The sequence below is a fragment of the Clupea harengus genome, chromosome 3 (assembly GCF_900700415.2).
Source record: "Clupea harengus chromosome 3, Ch_v2.0.2, whole genome shotgun sequence".
Classification (NCBI taxonomy): domain Eukaryota; kingdom Metazoa; phylum Chordata; class Actinopteri; order Clupeiformes; family Clupeidae; genus Clupea; species Clupea harengus.
In genome coordinates, this window is record NC_045154.1 from 11,161,072 (window position 1) to 11,183,138 (window position 22,067).

At 44.9% G+C, this 22,067-nt stretch overlaps 1 protein-coding gene across 1 annotated transcript; it reads right to left on the bottom strand.

Annotated features, from left to right (window-relative positions):
* Positions 1-592: 592 nt before the first annotated feature.
* On the bottom strand, positions 593-21,532 carry bcl2l13 (BCL2 like 13). Its single transcript, XM_031564562.2, is given in 8 exon segments — positions 593-2,359; positions 2,722-2,937; positions 15,151-15,279; positions 15,447-15,517; positions 15,822-15,986; positions 16,519-16,629; positions 19,512-19,693; positions 20,549-21,532. Coding segments are annotated over 7 exon segments (1,677 nt in total). The 5' UTR covers positions 19,636-19,693; positions 20,549-21,532; the 3' UTR covers positions 593-1,498.
* Positions 21,533-22,067: the final 535 nt, after the last annotated feature.

A 22,067-nucleotide genomic window follows, 5' to 3' on the forward strand; every position in this document is an offset into this window, starting at 1 on the left:
ATTGACTCATGATGCTAGTTTAAAGCTCTGACTAATGGTGATAAAATCAGCCAACAGCACGTCAGGTGACACCATGGGTACATGACCTGTAATCACATTGTCACACCTGCATGAGTCATCAAGGACATTGAGGTTGAGCCTCTGCCTTCCGCCTCCAACAGAAGCGAGCGTGCCTTGATAAATAGGGGTGGTATTCATGAACTTATATCAGCCCATTACCATGAACTAAAAGACATCTGCCCTTCTAAAAAAAAAAAAAGAAGAGAGACATTGTTTCTTATTTCAGGATGACCCATATCTGCTGTTTAAAACAAACAAAACCAAACAAAAACATCTACTGTATTCGGTCATGATGCACCCATGTGGCTTCTAAGGAAGACTGACTTCAGAGCTCAGTAGTCTTGATTCTCCATTTCATCACATTAACAGTGAGATGAATAAAAACAAACCCTGACTGAGTCAGTGGGAAATAGGCACATGTGGTTCTTTGAAGAACTTCAAGTGATGCCTCTGTGTCTGTGTCTGTGTCTGTGTCTGTGTCTGTGTCTGTGTCTGTGTCTGTGTCTGTGTCTGTGTCTGTGTCTGTGTCTGTGTCTGTGTCTGTGTCTGTGTCTGTGTCTGTGTCTGTGTCTGTGTCTGTGTCTGTGTCTGTGTCTGTGTCTGTGTCTGCCCAGGCAAAACAGCTATTTTCACAATTCATAGAGAACTACTGATGGGGGAAACTCTCCATTTAAAATAAATGGCTCAACTTCTCCCTTTCGAGAACCTCACTGAATATTCCCCCTATAAAATGGAACTGAAAACTTGGCAGCCTCAGTGAATTTGTGGTGAACTCTTTTCCTAATCCTCCTCAGTAATCAGCCTGCCTGTGTGATCCTACTGTCAGCAAGTACATTTGGGAGGACCAGCTTGTCCTGACTAGAGAAACTAATCAGTAGTGCATGAGGAAAACAAAAACAAAACCAGACATAATATCTGGAAGTAACCCTCCTCCTGCTGGAGTCGACATGATGCCAGACTGCCCACCTCCCCAAGGTCATAGGAGCTATGATGACAGACACACACACACACACACACACACACACACACACACACAGAGAGACAGACATACATACATACGTGACACATGTAAAGCCACAATAACAGTGGCAGTCACAAGACATAAATAGACCAAGGAAGAGGGATGTGAAAAAAGCTCTCTTCCAATCGGACAGAACAGGAGTGATGAAACCTGACGTCAATATCCCACAACAAATGAAACCATACACCATATACCATATGAGACTGTGGTAAATGAGAGGACATGAAACAAACCGGCCTGACTGGAAAGTGGAGTAATAGTACGGGAGGTAGGGTGAGGTGAGAGTCACGAGGGCACATTTCAAACAGAGCCGGGTGCTCGGCATCAAAGCAGCCAGGTTTCTGGGCAGAGATCTCGGTGGGTTGGTGTGGTGCGAGCAAGCTGATAGCAGGATGGTAGGGGCAGCAGGGCTTTGTGCTACTTCCTCCTGTAGGCCAGCGCTCCGTAGGCAGCAACTGCCGCCATGACCACCAGGGCGGCGCCACCATAAAGCAGGACAGGCAGCTCAGATGACTCTGGCTTGGGTTCAGGCTCTGGCTCTGGTTCGGCTGCTGGTGCTGGTGCTGGTGCTGGTGCTGGTTCTGGTGCCTGGAGCAGAGCTTCAGCTGGTGGAGTAACCAGGGTTTCCAAGATCGGGGCAGCTGCCGCCTCTGGTACCTCAAGCTGTGCCACAGGGGGCTCCTGGATGGGCACTGGCTCTGGTACCACCACTGGCTCCAATACTGGTTCTGATGCTGGCTCAGGCTGGGGTTCGGGGGCAGGAGGAGCAGTGGCTTCCTTGATGGGAGATGGGGGAGGAGACTCTACTGCAGAGGCCATACTGGGGGCTTCACTAGGGGCCTCTGGTTGAGGCTCAGGGACCGGGGCAGGGGGCTCTGGCTTAGACTCTGGGACAGGTTCTGGTGGTGGTTCCATGTCTGCAGACACCAGGAGGGGGGGCACTGCCGACAAGCTAGCAGGCGCTTCCAAGACGACGGGCTCCTCCAGCACCACTAAGGCCTGTGGAGCATCTGGGATGAGTGCCGTGTGACTGGGAATGGCGTCCTCCTCTTCCTCCTTAAACTCCGCCCGGAGCGCTGCCAGATCGCTCTCTGTGCCCAGCACACTCAGCATGCTCTCCTGAAGCTCCTCCCCTTCGGCCAGGAGCTCTGCATCCTCCCGCTCCACGTGGACGATGTCCGAGTTGGAGGAGTTATTCTCGCTGCGCTCTTCCGCCAGGGCCGCCACGCCCTCGTTGCTGTCCAGGCTCTTGGCGTCCTCAGGATCCATCATGCCCACCTGGGGGGGTTGGAGAGATTATCAGAGACTATATCCACCAAATACATTATGTAGGTAATGTCTGTTGGTTCAGGAATCATTATTGGGTAGATACAGTAATATGAGTCATGTGTACATGACATAAATGAGTTCACAGGAAATCAAGACATTATAAAATTACAACATACCGCATATTTTGCTCTGTCAAAGTGATATTTGTTGTGCATCTCATGCATTAGTTAAAGGTACAGTCCGCGGTTTTGGCGAAAGGTTGCTGATATTTCAGAGCCAAACCAAAAAGTGTACTACATCAGACTAGTGGACTGCACCTTTAATGGGGGTAATGTCCTGAAGATGACTGACAGCTATGATGGGTGTGATACCTGTGCCCACGACTCGTGCCCCGACACCAGCGACGCGGCCAAGCTCTCAGTCTGCCACGAGGCGGGACCGCTGCCTTCAGCCGTTGCCAGGAGCGATGCGGGGGGGCTGAGGTGGTCGGGGGGGATCTGTTCGCCCGACAGGATGTAGATGTCGTTGCTGTCTTCCGCAATGATTACACCAGGGTCTTCTTCTTCCTCCAAACTAAATACTGCGCCCTGAAAGAACGAGAGACAGACAGGAGTCAAGCATACAGAAAGTGAGAGAGGGAGAAAGAGACAGAGAATTTTGTAAGGCAAACAGATGGTAGCATTTCTGAATGCTGTAAGCGTGAGCGACGTGCAGTTAATTCAAATTTAATTTCTTCTAAAATTAAGCTGATTTATGAGAGAAAGAAAGGGCACTATTTCAGTGGTTCACAAACTATGTCTGAATGAAAACGATGCAGGTGCTGCTGATTCATTTGTGTAAAAAAAAAAAAAATGCATTTCCCAGCACTCTGCATGTAGAAGCAGTATGGTAGAACAGCTGTTGGTAAAAACCAAGCTAACCATGACAACACTGCATGTGAAAACCACAGATGAGACGCTGATAAACACCTGCGTCAATGAAAACCACAATGACTCAAACTCCAGCAGCAATGCAAGACCAGCAACCAGTGCAGAACACAACCAACACACACACACACACAACTGGCAACACTTTCTATTATCTACTGGTCTGGTGTATTACTACACACTGTGCTGACTTTAAATGTACTCTCATCCAAAGTTTTTCAAATGGCACAATTCAAATAGGCAACCCTTATTTCCCCAGGTGCCAAGAATGTGCCAAACCATGAAACATCTGGTTTACCAGGTATCCCAGTGAGGCTACCATGGATTTAGTTGAAACAGACATAATATGACACCTCAATATGAAGTATGCAGACTAAACTATGAGTATATACACTACACTGAGATGTACAGCCTACACAGAGGTGTGCAACCTACACTAAGATGTACAGACTAAACCATGAGTACATACTACACTGAGGTCTACATACTACACTGAGGTGTAGAGACTGAACTACACGACTATACACTACACTGCGGTCTACATACTACGCTGAGGTGTAGAGACTAAACCATATGAGTAAAAACTACACACACAGATATATATACAGGTATGTATGTATGTGTGTGTGTGTGTGTGTGTGTGTGTGTGTGTGTGTGTGTGTGTATATATATATATATACACACACACACACACACACACACACACACACACACACACTATGACACTTTTTGAGGTATGGTTTTATAGGCAACTAGTTTTGGTACCATCCTCAAATTCATTTTGATAGCATATGGTCTTGTGATAAACACTTGTTTCTTTTCCACTAGCCATCCAGGATATGCCCTATGTAGTTCTGTATACCGGGCTGGAATACCCTGCAAAAATGGAAGAAAAGCTTTCACAGCATGACATTGCCAGCTATACAGCCAAAAGACACCAGTTAGTGTGTTGGCAAGCTTCTATCAGTGTCAACTGGGCTGTTAGTGGTGTTTGTGTAACAGTGAATATTTGGTTTCTTCCACTTGCATCCTTTTTGTGCTATTTAAATCACACTGCGCGTGTGCATAAGTCATGTTGTTGGGGAAATAGTGGCCTCTAGGGGTTATGCATGTTGTACAGAGTGGCTCTCCTCAGAGTTCGGAGATATAAAGTCACGGTGAGTTGTGCATAAAGAGAGCTCCTACATTATTATTTTAGAATACAATGACTGAATGTATTAAATCCATACTGATTATAGAGAGGTGTTCCACATTCTATCCTCATGTAAATAGTGTGTTTGGTTTAGTAATTATGCACCTCTGAATGTATATATTAATCAAAGTTTAAAATCACATGTGCGAATAGCTAATGTTTAATCTCCCTCTTAGATTAGCATACTGTAAGGTGTCCCATGCTGCTGTGCTAAGGAGTCCCGTGATATTGTTTGTGCCAGGTACATGTTTTGTGTTTTATTGTATATATTTCAATTAGATATATTACTTTGTAATTCAACTTGAATTAACAATATATGAGAGTTTGGAGATATAAAGTCACGATTAGCATACTGTAAGGTGTCCCATGCTGCTGTGCTAAGGAGTCCCGTGATATTGTTTGTGCCAGGTGAATAAACTGGAGAACTTCACCCACGTCTCCTGGCTTTCTCTATGAAAAAACTACACAACGCAGACAAATTCAGAGGGGTTACATTTGCAAGGTTTTTGCATGCCTTTTAGGTAGTTAGCTTGCTAGTTTTGGAACAGAACTCCTTATTGCTGCTTTAACAGTAAGTGAGAGGAGCAGGATGAGATGCAGTGGCAGCCAAAACAGCAGGCCTGAACAATGCAAAGACAGAACAACAGTGGTTCATAATAATGTAATGATTCAGATTCAATATTCAGATAAGGGCAAGCTCTGCAGGCTTCACTCTCAGTATGAGTGGCCTCAGCTTTTGCCTCGCTGTTGTTTTTCCAGCGTCACTTTCGAGACTTTAGAACCACGTACATCAACATGTGGGCCCGTCAACGTGTTCGAACTACATAAAGTGCAGTCATCCAAACTCTGAGTAGTTGCACAACATGTTTCGTCAAGTCACAGGTCCTGTTTTCAACGCGTCAAATATTAAAGCACTGTTGAGAACTGTGAACATTACCACAGCAACTAGCCTGCGCCAACAGTAGCTCACCTGGGAACAGACCCGACATTGATCTGCTAAGCAGTCTTCCATGATTTCCCTCCCATGATTTTGTTTTTATTCATTTTTAATTTATTTTTAACCGTATTTTGGGTTGTAGGCCATCAACCAGACTCTACCATAACTATCAGTTTAGAAAAAAACTGTCATCAAAATCAACATCAATCATGATGGAACCAGCGTCACGTAAACATGGGACATGGAGCATTCAAGCAAAGTGAAAATTTAGGTGAACCTAACTGAGACTTCACTTTTGAAGCAAAACGCAGGAGGTTAATTCCCCAGCGTTTCAACATAGTACAGGTACTAACGGTAGTTCCCGCAGCGGAACTTAAATCCCGAGTGACTCCCCATCACGCACTCACTACACTGTGGCTGTGATTTCTGGCATTAAGATCGATCTCAAGTTCCTGTTTCTGTTCCAGTGTGTACGCCAATACACCTGCACTTTATATATACTTATCATATCTACACTACCTACTTCTATTGCTGCTAGTCTTTTATCAATACTGTTCATATTCCATATCTATTTCTTACTCTACATATCTTATTTATTTACATATTCCACTTTACATATGCAGATACTCTGCAGTTTAACTGTTTTTTTGCACTTCTGGTTAGATGCTGAAGTGCATTTCGTTGTCTCAGTACTTGTACTCTGTGCAATGACAATAAAGTTGAATCTAATCTAATATAATATAATCTAATAGGCTTTACAGGCCAGAAGGGGGACTTTGCTCCATTTATTTGTCTGGCCTGCCCCCTAGTGGAGACACAAAGTACTTGCATGTCTGAGATCATTTCAGATTATTTGAAAATGAATGAAACAATATCTAAAGACAGTTGTCTGCAGTGCCACTAAATAATTGAAAGATAAAAGCAAAATTGGCCAACAGGAGCTACTGCGTAAGCCACTTTTGTGAGGCCAACACAAGGTCTCAAGCAGGAACTTGAAGTTCATCACACACACACACACACACACACACACACACACACACACACACACACACACACAAAATAATGTATTTTATGTTTCACCACTTACACTAGTAGCCAAAGTATGGGTGTATGTAAATATATCTCAGTGTGCATGGGTGTTTTAAGTAGACCAGGTTAACCATTATAGTGGGACTAGTGACGTTTATGGCTATACTCTAAGTGAGTTATGTAAGAGGTAGGCTATGTGGGAGGCTCACATCTCATGTGTGGGTGAGAGGGTATCCATCTCCGCTGTGGGAAGATGTGCTTAGCACAGTCAAGCCATATAATCAGTCATCGTTTCATGCCATCAAAACACGAATCAATGATGTTCTGCTGTCGAGTGCACCCTATTAACAGAGGTCCTTACGGCCTTGTGCTGTCCCATCTCCACCTGCCATCATGTGATGAGGAGAGGCATCACCCCAAACCAATGTCAGCCACATTTACTTATACTCAAAGGAAAGAAATAATTTCACTAAATATAAGGTTAACACTTAAAATAGACTTCATCACATATGAGAGAGAGAGAGAACTTCTCTCAATAATTAAACAGAGAGAGAAAGCTCTGACCTCTGCAGAGTTTCAACGTCATTCAATCCCATAGGTGCAAACTCACTGAGGCCCGCAGACCAATGAGAGTTATAGTGGCTTCTCATGGTCCTTCAGATGACTTGATTCGCTGACTGCCTTCTTGTGCTTGCACCTCCATCCCTGAGCACTAAACACTCTGATGGCCCACTTCTCCCAAACCTCAGCCAAAAAGGAAATCACTCAATATGCCCTTAATGCACTTTACTTGGGTTTTCCCATGAGAATTTACTAATTAACTGACCTCACATTTTTTTCAGAATACCTTAAGCTTTCCAGGAGTTAATCTGAAACCATATAATGTGGCTACGTGTGTTTGTTTATCATCACCCAGGAAGCTTTACAATATCGTACTATAGAATCATTTCCCAACAATCTCATTCCTCAGTTACGATCGCCTACACCTTTCTCGTTCGTTCGTTCGTTCGTTCGTTCGTTCCCATCCCTCCCTCCCTCCCTCCCTCCCTCCCGTGTTTTCTTTTTACTTTGTGACTCTCCCTCCCTCTCATTACATATGTCCTTCATGTCCCTCTCTCCCTTATGTCATTTCCCTCCCCCTCTCACTCCCTCAATATTCACTTTTCCCTATAATCCCCTAGCGGGCACGTTGGTCGCCCTCCACATGTAATCCCCCACCGTTGGCATGGGAGCAGCTGCTCCTGCATCACTTTCTGTCTGCCAGGTTACAGCATTCCACTACCAGTCACGCTCACTATAGAGAGAACATCCCACTGCCTGTCCAGTCCCGCTTCCCATACAGAAAATACCCTACCACCCACGTCACGGGGTCATGCTCCAAGTACAGAGAACACCCAACTGCCCTTCGGGGTCACGGTCCCTACAGAGAAAAAGCCCTTTGAGCGTGACTGCTCAAGGCTGGAGCGCAGAATGTCTCGCATAACTAGCCTCTATTCCTCTCCTATTTCAAAGCTGATAAGAATGATGTACGATCAGAGCTGATCAGAACTGATTGTATGAAGTGTCCCATGTAAAGGTTACTAGCAGAAAAGACAGCACATGACAGTGATTGGAGTATGGGAGGCCACAGGGCTTGTAATACAGTTGAGCATTCACAATGTTTGTGGACTCTTTCCATAACCCAGACCCTCATTGACTTCAAAACAGATTTGGTTCTGAGCCAGTAAGATTCGAGTACCCGGCACACAGTAAATCACCTTCAGGCTCAGTGGATTACCACACAATGAGTGGCCTACCTCCATTCATTACTACCCATCCCCACATATTTTAGCACTGGCCTCAAGCCAAACAAGTCTCAATCAGGCAATCCAGTCTCACAGCAGGCGATCAAACCCCACTACTCCTTTCCAGATATTGGAGACAAAAAGGATTTGGTAGAAAGAGGATGTTTTACCGATATTTGCTGCAGACTCGAAAAGGACCGTTTTGGACACCGGACTTCTGTGCCGAACTGGACTGGACACTGTGCCGAACTGGACTGGACACTGTGCCGACCGACATGCGCGACTGACTGATCACGACTGCCTCAAGGCTGCAACTTCATGCATGAAAAAGTCACGCACACACACACTAAGTGGTGTGAGAGCCAAGCACATTGTGACTGATCAGAAAGGACAGCACAGCAAGGATTTACCCAACATAACCTCATGGTCCTAAACACACACATCTCTCTGTTTCCCCCTTGCTATTCTAATGTTCACATTCAGCATACCATTAGAATCCTTCATGCATGGTCATAGCTAGTTTTACCATTTTACGTTCAATCTCACTTCAAGTGAACTGCATGGAGAAGGGAGGGGGGATAGATAATTGTTGTGTTTGTGTGTGTTAATGTGTGTGTGTGTTTGTGTGCATGTGTGTGTTAATGCGTGTGTGTGTTAATATTAACACATTCATTTAATGTCCTTGCTCTGAAGAGTAACGCCCATTAAGAAAATAAAAAAATCCGTACCAAATAAACTGCATACAGGTTCAAACAAGCACACCCTGCAGGTGAGCCACTCGGTGTGCAAAGTGTTTTTGGAGCATCATACTCAGCCTTTTTTATGCACTTTTTTTTTATCTGTGCAGATTATCTAGAAAGGATTTCAAATCCTGCTCAGGTCACATTAATCTGCATCACTCACAGATGTGTCTGTGTCCTCCAGGCACATCAAGCTCAGAGATGTATACATATACATGATATATATATATATATACACACACACACATGATGCTCATCTCTGACAGGCATAGTTCATTTGTTCATGGCCTTAGAAATCACTACTGAAAAATGAGAATTTCTTATCAGGATTATCACGATAGTGAGAGAAAGCAAGGGGGGGGAGAGAAGACAGAGATTAAAATCCCTACTTCCCCTCAATTTAAGCTGATTTGTGTGAGAGGGAGGGAGAGAGGGAGAGAACGAGTGAGTGCAGATTTACTTTTTAATTTTCCTGAACTCTGCATTTCTGAGCACAGACAGCAGGCCTCACAGGGACAGGGTGCGTTTTCGGTAGTAATGCAACCTCATCTGAAACGCTGAAACGATCAACGTCAAAAACACATAGGCCTCATCACTTAACCACAATTAAAGACAGCTCAACACCGTTTACTGAGGAGACCAAATCCCACAGGCATACTCATTTGGCAAAAACACTTAACCTACAGATGGCAAAAAAGACTGCTAACATTTGCTAAAACTAGCTTAAACTAGCAAGCTAACTACCTAAAAGGTGTGCAAAAACGTTGTAAACCCCAACAACAGCACACTTGGGACAGATAAAAGCTTGCTAGCATGCTAACTGGCATCTTTTGGTGATATAGTTGGTGATGTCATGCTGAGAAACCTTTTCTGACATTTTCACAGGGTGGTCCGTCCCAGAACACACAACTGGTCATCTGGACGGCTAATGGGAACGCCTTCACATGATCATATTCCATCAAAATAAATTTGAAGAGGATTCCAAAACTAGTTTAACTATTTAAACATACTCCAAAAAATGGGAAATTGTTGCGTAATGTTGCTTTAACATCTGATAATTTTGACTTCACCTCAGGGAGATGTCCGCTCCACAAGAGGCGCAGGGACCACAGACACACCTGTAACCCCCCCCCCCCCCCCTTATCTACAGCTCAAAAACCAGCTACTGTAAATGAATATGTGAAAATCCTTGAAGCTGTGCCTTATTTGCGGCTTCGGGAAGAAACCTTTAAACTACAAAGAACAAAGTATTCACAGTTAAGTTTGTGAGACGCTTACACCAGTCCACAAATACTGATAAACAGCACACAAACCTTTAGAGAGGGATTCACCTGAACGTACCAAGTCTGTATTCAATTGATAGCTCCGCAAAGGAGTTCCTGACGTAGAATTGAAGGTTGTGGCAACACCACTAGTACTATCATCGTCCCCAGTCCGTCCAAGTGTGTTTTCCGAACATTATCGGCAAAAAAGGGAGGATATCATATAATACACCTGCAGCATCCAGCTCTGCACTTGGGTGTGTACCACGCCGCCCTACCCTACCCTACCCTTTACAAGCATACACACCCACGCCTGGAGACAACCACTCATACCTTAAGCCCCAACACAAATACACACACACACACACACATCATCTCTCTTTGACATGTCTCACACACACACATTCCTGAGCGAGGAGGGCAAGCGGGAGAAGCTGGCTAGGGTGTGCCTCATTCCCCTCTGTATGACATTCCAGGCTGGTGACCACGAGGTAGCTCTGCAGTGGTTTACACAACACTGGAGCCATAGCCACATTTATATATTCCACACAGCCATCAACACTGGAGCCACATTTATATATTCCACACGGCCATCCGCGTGGCCACGGGGACACTTCACAAGGCCTTGAGGATTATGCGTGTACAAACATTGACCGTTAACAAAACCAGCAGGCTTGCATTTCAGTCCGGTTAAAGAGCATTCGTGTGGCATGGATGTGCTGACCATCTGGTCTGGTGCACGCAGAGCTAAATCTGTAAATAATCCATAGGTAAAGTTAATAGTCTGGGACTTGGGTCCAAAGCAAAGTTCCTGCCCAGCATACATACAGACAGAGAACGACTTGTTCCTCTGATAAGCAATATGGTCTTGGTGAACAAGTCTTTTCATCTTTGACCACATGCCCGGCAGCGGATAACAATCTCCAAAGACTGTTCTAGCACTTACCGCTGTGGACTTGGACACACCACAGTATGTGCATATTTCCCAACATATGTGCACACCAGGATTCACATGTTCTGATAGCTGTCCGTGTTATGCATTAACACTGTGATTGGGGGGGTGGGGGGGATCCCGATAGCTAATCTCCAATGGCTAATCTGTACTGTACTCCCACCTTGAGTGCATTTACAATACAAACGTAGCAGTAGTGGTAGTTCCACATACGCCTCTGTACTTCCCAATCAGATGTGCTAACCGCACAGTCAGGGGGGAGACGACTCACGTTACGCCAGTGGCTGAAATGTGATTCCTCTCGGGGAATTTAATTCACTTAGAGGTCATCTACACCAGGGACGGACACAGTGGGGGTTCGTGAAGGGGGGGGGTCCAGGATCATTGACTGTCAATGTGTGTTTGCCAAAGTAGAGATAGTGGTGGGCAGACACAAGCCATCTCGTGCTGAGGACACAATCATAATGATGAATTTGGCCATAGATACACACCACACACACACACGCATACAAATAAAAAAAAAAACTAACACACACACACTCATAAAAACCCACATGTTGAGAGGAGGCCCAGAAATAATCTCTCATAAATCCTTAAACCAAACTGGCAGGCAAGGACTGTGTGCTTGCTTGTACGCGAGTGAGATTGTATATGTGTGTGTGTCGCTCAGCCTCCATGTCACAGCGGGCATGTGTGTGTTACGTAACAGACTGTTGCTGAATCATGCTGCAGTGATGGCACACAGAGTTTAAGCCTCATAAATACTGCTCCGGCCATCCTAAAACACATGAGCCGTCGACCCCTCTCTCTCTCGCTCACGCATGCAATTTTCTTCAACATCCTCACACACACAGACACATACCTCACCCATAATAGTTCAACCTAATTATTCATTTTTATCTAAACTTGAATCAGTTCCACTGGGGGTCCCCCCACACATGGTCTCACACGGACCACGAACAAAGTAGTGCTCTCCAACCTAGCAACATGTGTAAAAGTTACATCAACGACCTGGCTTATTACCACTGTCCCCACTGCCTAGCAACAAGTCACATCACTTGTGTCAAGGGGCAGAGGTCCTGATGAAACCTGACAGTGCACGCTGCAACGTCCATTTTGAACAGGCTTTCTGGAGGACCGCTACCGATAATTGGACATCTAAAGGGTGATACCAGAGGACAAAAGGATAGATAGGGGCTAAACAATCTGCTTGCTCAGGATACTGCATGAAACATACGGCCTTCCCACAGTAACGCCAGGTGAGACTGCATGGTCCCCAGGTGGTGCATACACAAACGCACACACACAGCAGAACATGCCACAACAGCAGAACAGTCCCCTGAGACCTCTCTCTCTCCCTCGCTCTTCCTTCCACACACACACACCCCCAGACCTCCACCATAAAATGTAAACAGACACACACACACACACACACTCCCCTTACCCTGGCCAAACTGCAGCGTCATCCTCATTCCCCTGCGGGCCATTTCATATTCTCTATAAAAAAATGCTTCAACCCTTCTCTCCACAAGCTGGGTCTGTGCACAGAAACACACACACATCTTCCCACACATAATCAAGGGAAAGCTGATTTTAGGAGATGCTCGTATTGTTGCTGCCAAATGAACTGTACGCAAACTGACAGTAGGCACCCCAATCAGTTTTGTTTTCATTCATCACAACCAAAACACACACATACACACACACACAAACAGCCACTGCTGCCATCTCCGACCTTAGCTCTTTCCAGGTCTTTAAAAAGCAGGTAAATCTTTTGGCACACTGACCAGATCAAATGTTGAAATTCACTCCAGGTAACAGGGGCTGTGAAGTAGCCATGTTCACTCAATCCACAGCTGCACAACTAATGGCTGATAACTCTTAGCTAAGGTTATGTTACACATCTGTCATCTACTTTGTATACAAAAAGATTAATAAAGTGTGTGTGTGTGTGCGCGTGTGTGTGTGTGTGAGAAGACGACCCACATACAGTAGAGTATTGCATGCTCTAGTTTGCCCTGAAACCAGCTCAAACCAGACCAAAGCTTCTCAACATGGCCAAGGAGTTCATCTTTCCTCATCCATCCCACACACAGACACAGATAGACACACACACACACACACAAACATAAAAGCATCCTACCTGGCTCTAGTCTGTCACTGCACAGGGTCAAGTCTTCCAACACACCACCCAAGAGAACCAACAGATAGATAGAGAGAGAGAGAGAGAGAGACTAGAGAAAAAGAAAAGCAAAGAGAGAACTGAAGAGAGAGTGTGAGGGAGAGGGACAGAGAGAGAGAGGGACAGACAGAGCAGAGTATAGCTACAGAGAGGAGGAGGAGGACAGAGCTCACGTGGGCAGTTGTCACCACTCTGCAGCCTAAACGATGGCGCTGGAGTTCCTCTCATTTACGCACGCCCTCTGCTGCCTCTCTCTCTCTCTCTCTCTCTCTCTCTCTCTCTCTCTCACACACCTCCCTCAGCTCTCTCAGCTCTCTCTCTCGCTCTCAGCTTTCTCTGTCCCTCTCTCTCCCTCCCTCTCACTTTTACATCCCAACCCCCTCTGCCATAACCTCCATCAACTCAATCTCTCACTCGTTCTCTTTCTCTTCGGAATAACACAGTGCAGGAATGTGGTGTTGTACACTCGACTTCACATTGCACGCTAAAGGCTGCAGCAGACAATGGGAACACCTGCGCACGCACACACACACACGCACACGCACAAACACACACAATTAAATCATTCCATCTGGCTGAGTTTCTGCAGTTAGCAGGCTAAGAGCACTACGGTCTCAGTCCATCTGTGACATGATCCTGCCCCTGCTCTACATACTAAACTAGAGGGAGAACTGCCAAATGCTGTATGTCAAGGGCATAGTTAGTCCACATCTTGACCTTGTGGTGTAAATCTTATTTATATTCCAGAGTCTGGAAACTAATGTTTCACATATTAAAATGGACTTTGAAACTGTCCCATAACCACATGGCAGAACTTCTTGGTTCCAACAGTTTTGTTTGAAAAACTCTCTGCTTGCGCCTGGCACCACAATGTGATTATTCAGCATTCAATTCTGTAGGGTCTGGCTTGGCGGCAAATACTAAGGGGAAATTTGCTGCCTGTTCAACAATGCACTGCTTTGCCTTTTTCAGTGTTCTTACGCCATGCGCCAAAGGAGTGTCCACTGTTCACTGAAGGTCCAACAGCACTCAAAGGTAGTCAGAAGGCAGGGGGAGCACAGGGGAAGGACAGTCACTTTTAGGTCATCCAACTATTTGTCTATCTGCCAATTTGTTTCCTTGACCTTCTCTATGACCAGTCTGTCTCTCTGGTCTTGTCTGTCTCTCTTATCATCATCTGTGCGTAAACTCAGTTTTCTGTTGTTTGGCTGCAATACCAGCCGGTCCTACTCATCTCCACCGCCCATTTTGCTAATGCTTATTCCTCACATTACAATGTCTAGGGGACACAACTTAATGATTGCCAGAAACAAATCCTCATAAATAAAATAGATAAACCAACTCATCTTAATGCAGGGTGAATGTTAGGAAATATGATAACAATGATGGAGGCATTTCAGGCAGTCTTAACTCTGGTAAGGGACACTACAAACATAAGCAAAACAAAATTGCAGGACAAAGCACATGTCAACAGGAAGTCCCCAAATAAGCAGTTTTCTCTTTTTACCACCAAGGACAGTGGATGACACTCAAATTACAACTGTGGTCAACTAAGAATAACATCTGAGGATAACAGCTGATTGCTGGAGCCCCCTGCTGGTCATCTGGATTAGAACAAAAACTCAACCCATGTGAAAGTAAAGGACTGGATGTGGCAAGCTCTTGTGCTGATTACAGTAGCATTTTATGATGGGTTCCAACCTACAATGCAGTTCCAACCTATAACCTGCAATCCAGTACAGATTTTGGAACAATTCAGCCCCTCCCTTATCTAAATGACACACACACACACTCACCCATCCACCCTGCTGGATGATGAAGTCGGCCTGTGCCTCCTCCAGGAAGCGTGTTCCTAAAGACAGCACGGTGGCCAGAGACTGTCCCTCATCCTGTAACCGCTGCAGCAACACTAAAGGCACCAACACCTACCAGAGAGACAGAGGTAGGGAGACAGATTATGTAGGCAGGCAAACAAGAATACAGAGTCATAGCATATGTTTTGTGCCATACCATTCCTGACTCATTCACTCACACACACCCTTAAAGCTCCCTCTGTGTCACTCACTCACTCACTCAAAGCAGAGGTGCTTACCTGGCTCCAGCCTTCCTGTGTGTGAATGCACACCTCCTGAACAGCCCCCTGAAGCCTGTCTTCATGGAAGTCTTAGGGGACATAAACACACACAGCGTACGATCAGCCAACACACAGGACACACATGCGAAGGCACAACGACGGACACCACCATCACGACACACACCGACACACACGGCACACACACGACAGCGACCCACACACACACACACACAATAATCAGAAGTGTGTGACAGCTCAGTTTACAACTCAACTTCCCAGTTGCTGCTGTATACAAACGTAAAACAAACACATCTCAATAACAGACACAAATGACTTATGCATAAAAGAATAAAACATTTGAATGCAACATGGCATCCAGCTGCAGGGTACTGCTGACTCACCCGCTGAGGAGTGAGTGGGTGACGGAGCTCAGGAGGGGGTCCAGCTCCTGGGCCACACGGTCCCCCAGCACAGCCAGGCTGTCCTCCACAGGGCTGTCCCCATGGGCAGGGCTGAACACCGCAGAGGACATACGGTCAAAGCCAGTCACGGAGGACACTGGGTAGAGAGAGAAGGCAGATATGATATGAGGATGGCTATGGCTATGGCTGTGTGTGTGTGTGTGTGTGTGTGTGTTAGAAACAGGACAACTGTGTGAGAGAGGAAGATTGAGTGTGTGCCTGTGTGTGTTCAGAGTTCATATATGCATGGAAGTATGGATAGAGGGAGTGATGTTGTTAGATGTGCATGTGTATGTGCATGTGTATGTGTGTGTGCGTGTGTGTGTGTCTGGTGTATGAACTAATAACAAGGTAAAGTTCAAGGTGACTGGTGTTCATATGCATGTAACGATCATACTTAGTGTGTGTGTGTGAGACAGCTTATGTAACATGTCCACCTGTTCTCACAGACGGATGGGTGCACAAAGATATATGTGGGTGAACAAAAAGAAAGAAGAATAAAATCCCATGCATTGCATTTCACAAAGTGAGATAAGCAATTAACCCAACTTTGCTGAAGTTAGCAATCCATCTTCACTGTTTATTTAAATAAACATGGCCTCAGGGTTTAGCTCCATTTCAGTACTTACAGGCTGCAATCTCCTCCTCCAGTAATGTCAGCTCTGCATCGATCTCTGTCTTTATCCTTGTGCTTCTTTCTTTTTCCTTTTCCCTCTCCTCCACAGAGCGTGCATCACCACCTGTGGTTAAACACACATGCGCACACACGCGCACACACACACACACACACACACACACACACACACACACACCACACTACACACAACACCACACACACACACACACACACACACACACACACACACACACACTTCACAACAGAGCAGTAGCCCAGAATGGAGTGTATTCTATTTAGTGATGTGAGGGGCTATGGAACACAGAGGACCTCTGCAATTAACATACTTAAAGTAAGTTAAATACTTAAAGTGGTCATTCCTACTGTTTTCGGTAGTTAGCTCACTAGTTTTCAAACAAAACTCCTTAAATGTTGCTTTAAGCACTTGGGGTGGGAGAGGGATAACCCTCTGGAATACTAACCTACCTGCGTGAGGATTTGACTTTGGATATGAACCTAGATAAAGGGAAGGGAAGGGGTCAGAGATGAGACGGCCCCTGATGGGTCCAAACACAGTGTGTGGTTAGGAAAACAGGCTTGTCTGAACCCTGGACTCCTTGCATGCCTAGACCTAAACCTAGAGGCTACATCACAACCCACATAATACTTAATTAGTGACATATTATGTGTTGCAACGGCTATATCTACCCTGTAACACAAACCATAGACCATCACCTTGTATCCAGCATCATTGTGTTTTGACATAGCTATAGCCAAGCTTTCATCAACATGGCTTAGCAAATTGATATATGCTCTATAACAAGTATCTTTACCATGTCGTTATTACTGCTGATTCTGTGAGACTGTTCATTCATTCGAATAGCAAACAACTGCTCATACTATATTACACATGCCATCAATGTGCTCTAGGAACACTTCAAATCCCAAACAAACAATATGTACTTCAAATGCATAAATATTTCAGACTAGGATAGTAGGGGATCCCATAAATGTACCAATAACATTGATTATTACAATTACGGCAAGGTCAAATTCTACACATTCGTAATGATGTAACGTTTTGTCTTTAGCTACTCATATTTCCCAATATTGTCCGCTATGCTGAAGTCTACAGAGGACCGAGTTCAGTGACATAATTCAACTCAATGCTGTTCAATTTTATTTATACAGCGCCAGTAACAATTGAAAAGGTCTCCAGGCACTTTAGAGAGCCCAAAGCTTGAACCATGATATCGAAGCACATGTCATTTTATACAGGGAGTCGTTTGTAAAAGTCAAGAGGCGACCACAGAACAAACTTTGAACCAGCAATGCATCTGCTGCATTTGTGTCATGATGTCAAGCACATGTGTTAAGGCTAAGGACACCTGCAGGCAGACAAGCTCGCCTCCACTGTGATTAAAGTAAAAATACAATGTGTGCACACATAATAATGCATCTCTAGCTCATCCTTCATCACATCTCATTCCTTTGTTTTTACCCTTCTCCTCTTCTTCCTCCTCTCTCCCTCTCCCATCACCCTTTCTTCCCTTCCACTGCTCCCTCCTTCGCATCATTATCCAGCCCACTGCCTCAGAGGCTTCCAGCTTTGCCTCGCTCATCGCGTGCTGCCTAGCCCAGTCGCACACACACACGCACCAGTGAATTATTCACTCCCACACACACACAGACACACAGTAAAAGATGGGATTGTCACCGGAGTGACCAATGGAAGACCCTGCACTTGGAATAAGCATATAGTTAGCGAGGTGAGAGTGTAAAATTTAGCAAAAGCGAAAGAGCACGATGGGAAAGGGAGAAACAGACAGGAAGGCAGGCAGAGACAAAATCAACAAGCCCCACAGGCCAGATCAGTGCTAAGCTAACAGTCACTTGGTCAGCACTTCCGATTGACCGACAGGCATGACTACCACAGCAATGTCTGAACACTCCTATATGAGAGAAGGCAAGTCTGAACTCTCTGGTCTGAATGGCAGTGACTTTTAGGGCTGTCTAAATCTCACTCTTCACTTCAACAGATGCAACAAATGCACTTCAGTCAGCATCAACCTCAGAAAACCCAACATTCTTCTCTTGGCCACTGACTGCACCACAGAAGCATTTCACACAATCTGGATGAGGCCTAAGTAAATGCAGACCAAGAGCTCACTGAGAGAGGAGCCAGACCATTTCTGCTTGCCTACCATTGTTTTCCGGGAGTAGTGGCTGATATTTTGGCAGTAAAGCTTAAAAAAATGGCAAGAAGAAAAAGTATAAAACTAGGTTTGATTCAGTACAAGAGGTTCGATGGGTCTGCCTTTTGTTCCTGTGAAACTCTATGACAACACAATGTGGAGAATGGTGATGAAATCACCAACACCTACTCAGTGGAGCTACACCTTCAGGCGGTGGAATGGTCAACCGTGTTAATGGGCACAGTCTGTATTCCTCTGGTGTTTTCTGTTAACTAAATCCAATCCATTCCTGCGAACCAGTTTCATGACGAATACCAGCTCTCAGGCCATGTTCAAACAATGGCAATGTTGTGATATGCTGGAACAACAAGGCTGCTCATGCCTGAGCCCAGAATCAGTTAACCCTTTAACAAGAACACTACAGGACTGTCCACACTACAGGAAACAGGCCCCAACTAAACAAAAGGAAAATTCAAATTCAAGTGTTGAGGTTTAAAAAATGTCTCCAGTATAGAGTGCATCTATTGTTCTGGAAGTGCTCATTTGGAATCCTGCATGCATTTGTGTATGTGTGTGTATGTGTGTGTGTGTGTGTGTGTGTGTGAGAGAGAGACAGAGATTGAGCGAGTGACAGAGAATATGCATTTTTGCATGCTTCCCTGTAGTGTGTGACATTACAACTGTAAACATTATTGTTGCTTTATTTATGTTACCATCATAATAATTATTAAAAGTACTAATACTATTCCACTTGCACTGACACGATCTCCTGTTAACTAACAGTATTGTAGCTTAAGGGCAACACACTTACCTTCTGCGGCGGTTGAGTGGATAGCTAATGGTCGTAGTGCAGGCGGCAGGGCCAGGTAGCTGAGGAGAACGTAGCGGGTCTCATAGCGGAACCCCTCTGGCACTGTGGTTGGGACCGGATCCATGGCGGCTTCTCGTTATGGGCAGAAGCTAAGGCACGTGCACGGACAATCCTCAAGGCTGCTGTCAGTCACACACACACACAAACCCGTCACAACCTAAACGCACAGGTGGCTATGTGACTGAGAAAACACACAGGAAAAGATAATAACCAAAAAAACTCACCAGGGCCCACGTCAATGAATTAAACGGCATCGGTTAAAAATGTTATGGAGTAACAGCATGGTGACAACAGAGTCCAGTGATTTTATTCTAGTCAGCTGCACTAAGAGTTACACCTGGTGGATGTAGCAACCATGGTTGGTGTAGCAACGCATGTCTTTACATCAAAGTCTCAAAAAACACCATCTAATGTTACTGGCAAACAGTAGTGGCAGTTGGTATCTCTAAAGTACAGCATGGCACGATTATCTTCAAGTGACGTGAACAATCCCCGTACCAAACCTCGGACATAAATGGCACAGAAATTGAGGTATTATGACATGCTTTTGTCTACGCTTACTTTTAGAAGTGCAGCTGTCAATACTTACAACATAAGTATCACATTGTTGTAGCCTACCAAAGGCACATGGGCGTGCGGTAGCACCGACCATGCTTATACATTGTAACGTTAGTAGTTTCCGAGATTCTGCGTACTGAATAATAGTCTTTATTCAAATTGGCAAAACCAAAGAAGAATAAGCAACTTCATTTTGACAGCTTGAACACTCACTATTGCAAACAACCGACAACAGTCGATAGTACATCGTGTACAACTCTGTTCTTATTGCACTGCTAACCACACCTACCTCGCACCACGTCCAATTATGGGATACTCAGGCAATTATGCTTAATTTTAGACTGAATGACAACTTGTATCGTTTAGTAGCATTAACCAGCTGAAGATTATGATTCTGCATGCACACAAACACAACTTACCACTCTCTTCAGTCCCAGAGTTTAACAATGCGCGCCGAACAAAATGAGGAGGCGCGCACCTACTTCCTCCCTCCACATGGACGAAAGCGAGTTTGGTGGCTAGCTGGTAGGCTAAATGGTTACTTCTACACTGCAGTTGGCGAGCACCAGTGCCACTATTCCGAGCCTCTTTGACTTGTATTGCAACTACTTGGAGTACAGCGTAGCCATTATGCGCGAAGCACAAAGGGTGAATGTTTCAGACTAGGAAGGTCAAAGGGCGATTGACTGGACAAATGAGAACCACCCGACAGCACCGTGATCACTGAACTTTATGTTGAGTATATGCACAATACAAATCGTTAGCTTCTTGACTGAAGGCATACAGTCTCATCAATTCCATTCCAAATTATTGCATGACGCGTTTGCGTGGTCACGTCAGCGTAGACTGCCAAAGGCTAAACCTTACATAATTTAAGACGCGAACAATAAAAAATAGACACTGAGCTGGATTTATTACAAAATATTGGTCGATCCGTAAAAGTAAAGCTACAGTAATGCCTGCTTATTTGACTATGCACTGTACGTATTATGCCAGAACACAAGCAATATGATATCAGCACAACTATCCTTCTTACTGAAGCCTCTGACCAACAGTTCATACATCCAACCACTTAGACAATTCTCAGTCGCACATATCTGGATCGCTACTAATCTGACATGTTGTCAAACACACTAGTATCTTTGATAAACATGGATAAAGGAAATGGTAACTAGAAGAGCACTGGAATAGCGCAGACCTCCGCCTACGACTCGAAATGTAAAGAAAGTGAAAACAAATTGCTGCAAATTTCAGGACAGTTCAATTTTATGCGTTCTTCCTTGGCCCACGCTATCCCCCACCCCCGGTCTAGTAGTTTTTGTGTAATTCCGTTGACAGCGGATAATCAAACAAGGGGACGGAGGGTAATGGAAAAATCACCTCACTGGAGGAGGTAAAAATAACAATAGACCAATAATAATACAACAACTAGATTTGTGCTGCCCTCTTGTGGTCAATATATTTTTTTACAGTACAATAGCACTGGAAGTCTGTTCAAACTGTTGTTACAACTACGGAGAAGGCTAAGCTCTAACTATACAGTACTTTTTCAGCACAGAATGTGTGCATGGACGGGCACTATATGGGATGCCTTCCACTGCACATGAAGTAATGATCTATGACAGGACAGGTGCCCCAACCCATAGGTTGTGTACAGTGCAAGTCTCTCCATAACTCCATAATGTCTATGCTCTTTGATCTAGTTAATAGCTATCATTCTGCAAAACACTACAGCATTTTTTTCACGGGTGAAATGTTTAATAGTCGTTTGTATATTTACAGATGACCTAGGCCTTAAATAATCAATAACACATGACCTCTTATTGGCACGATTCTGTAAGGACTACGGTTCATAGGTAATGCACAATAGCCTTGTCTTTGAACAGAGCTGATCCTGGAATAATAATTCATAACAAAAGGGTTGATGGTGGACAAGGC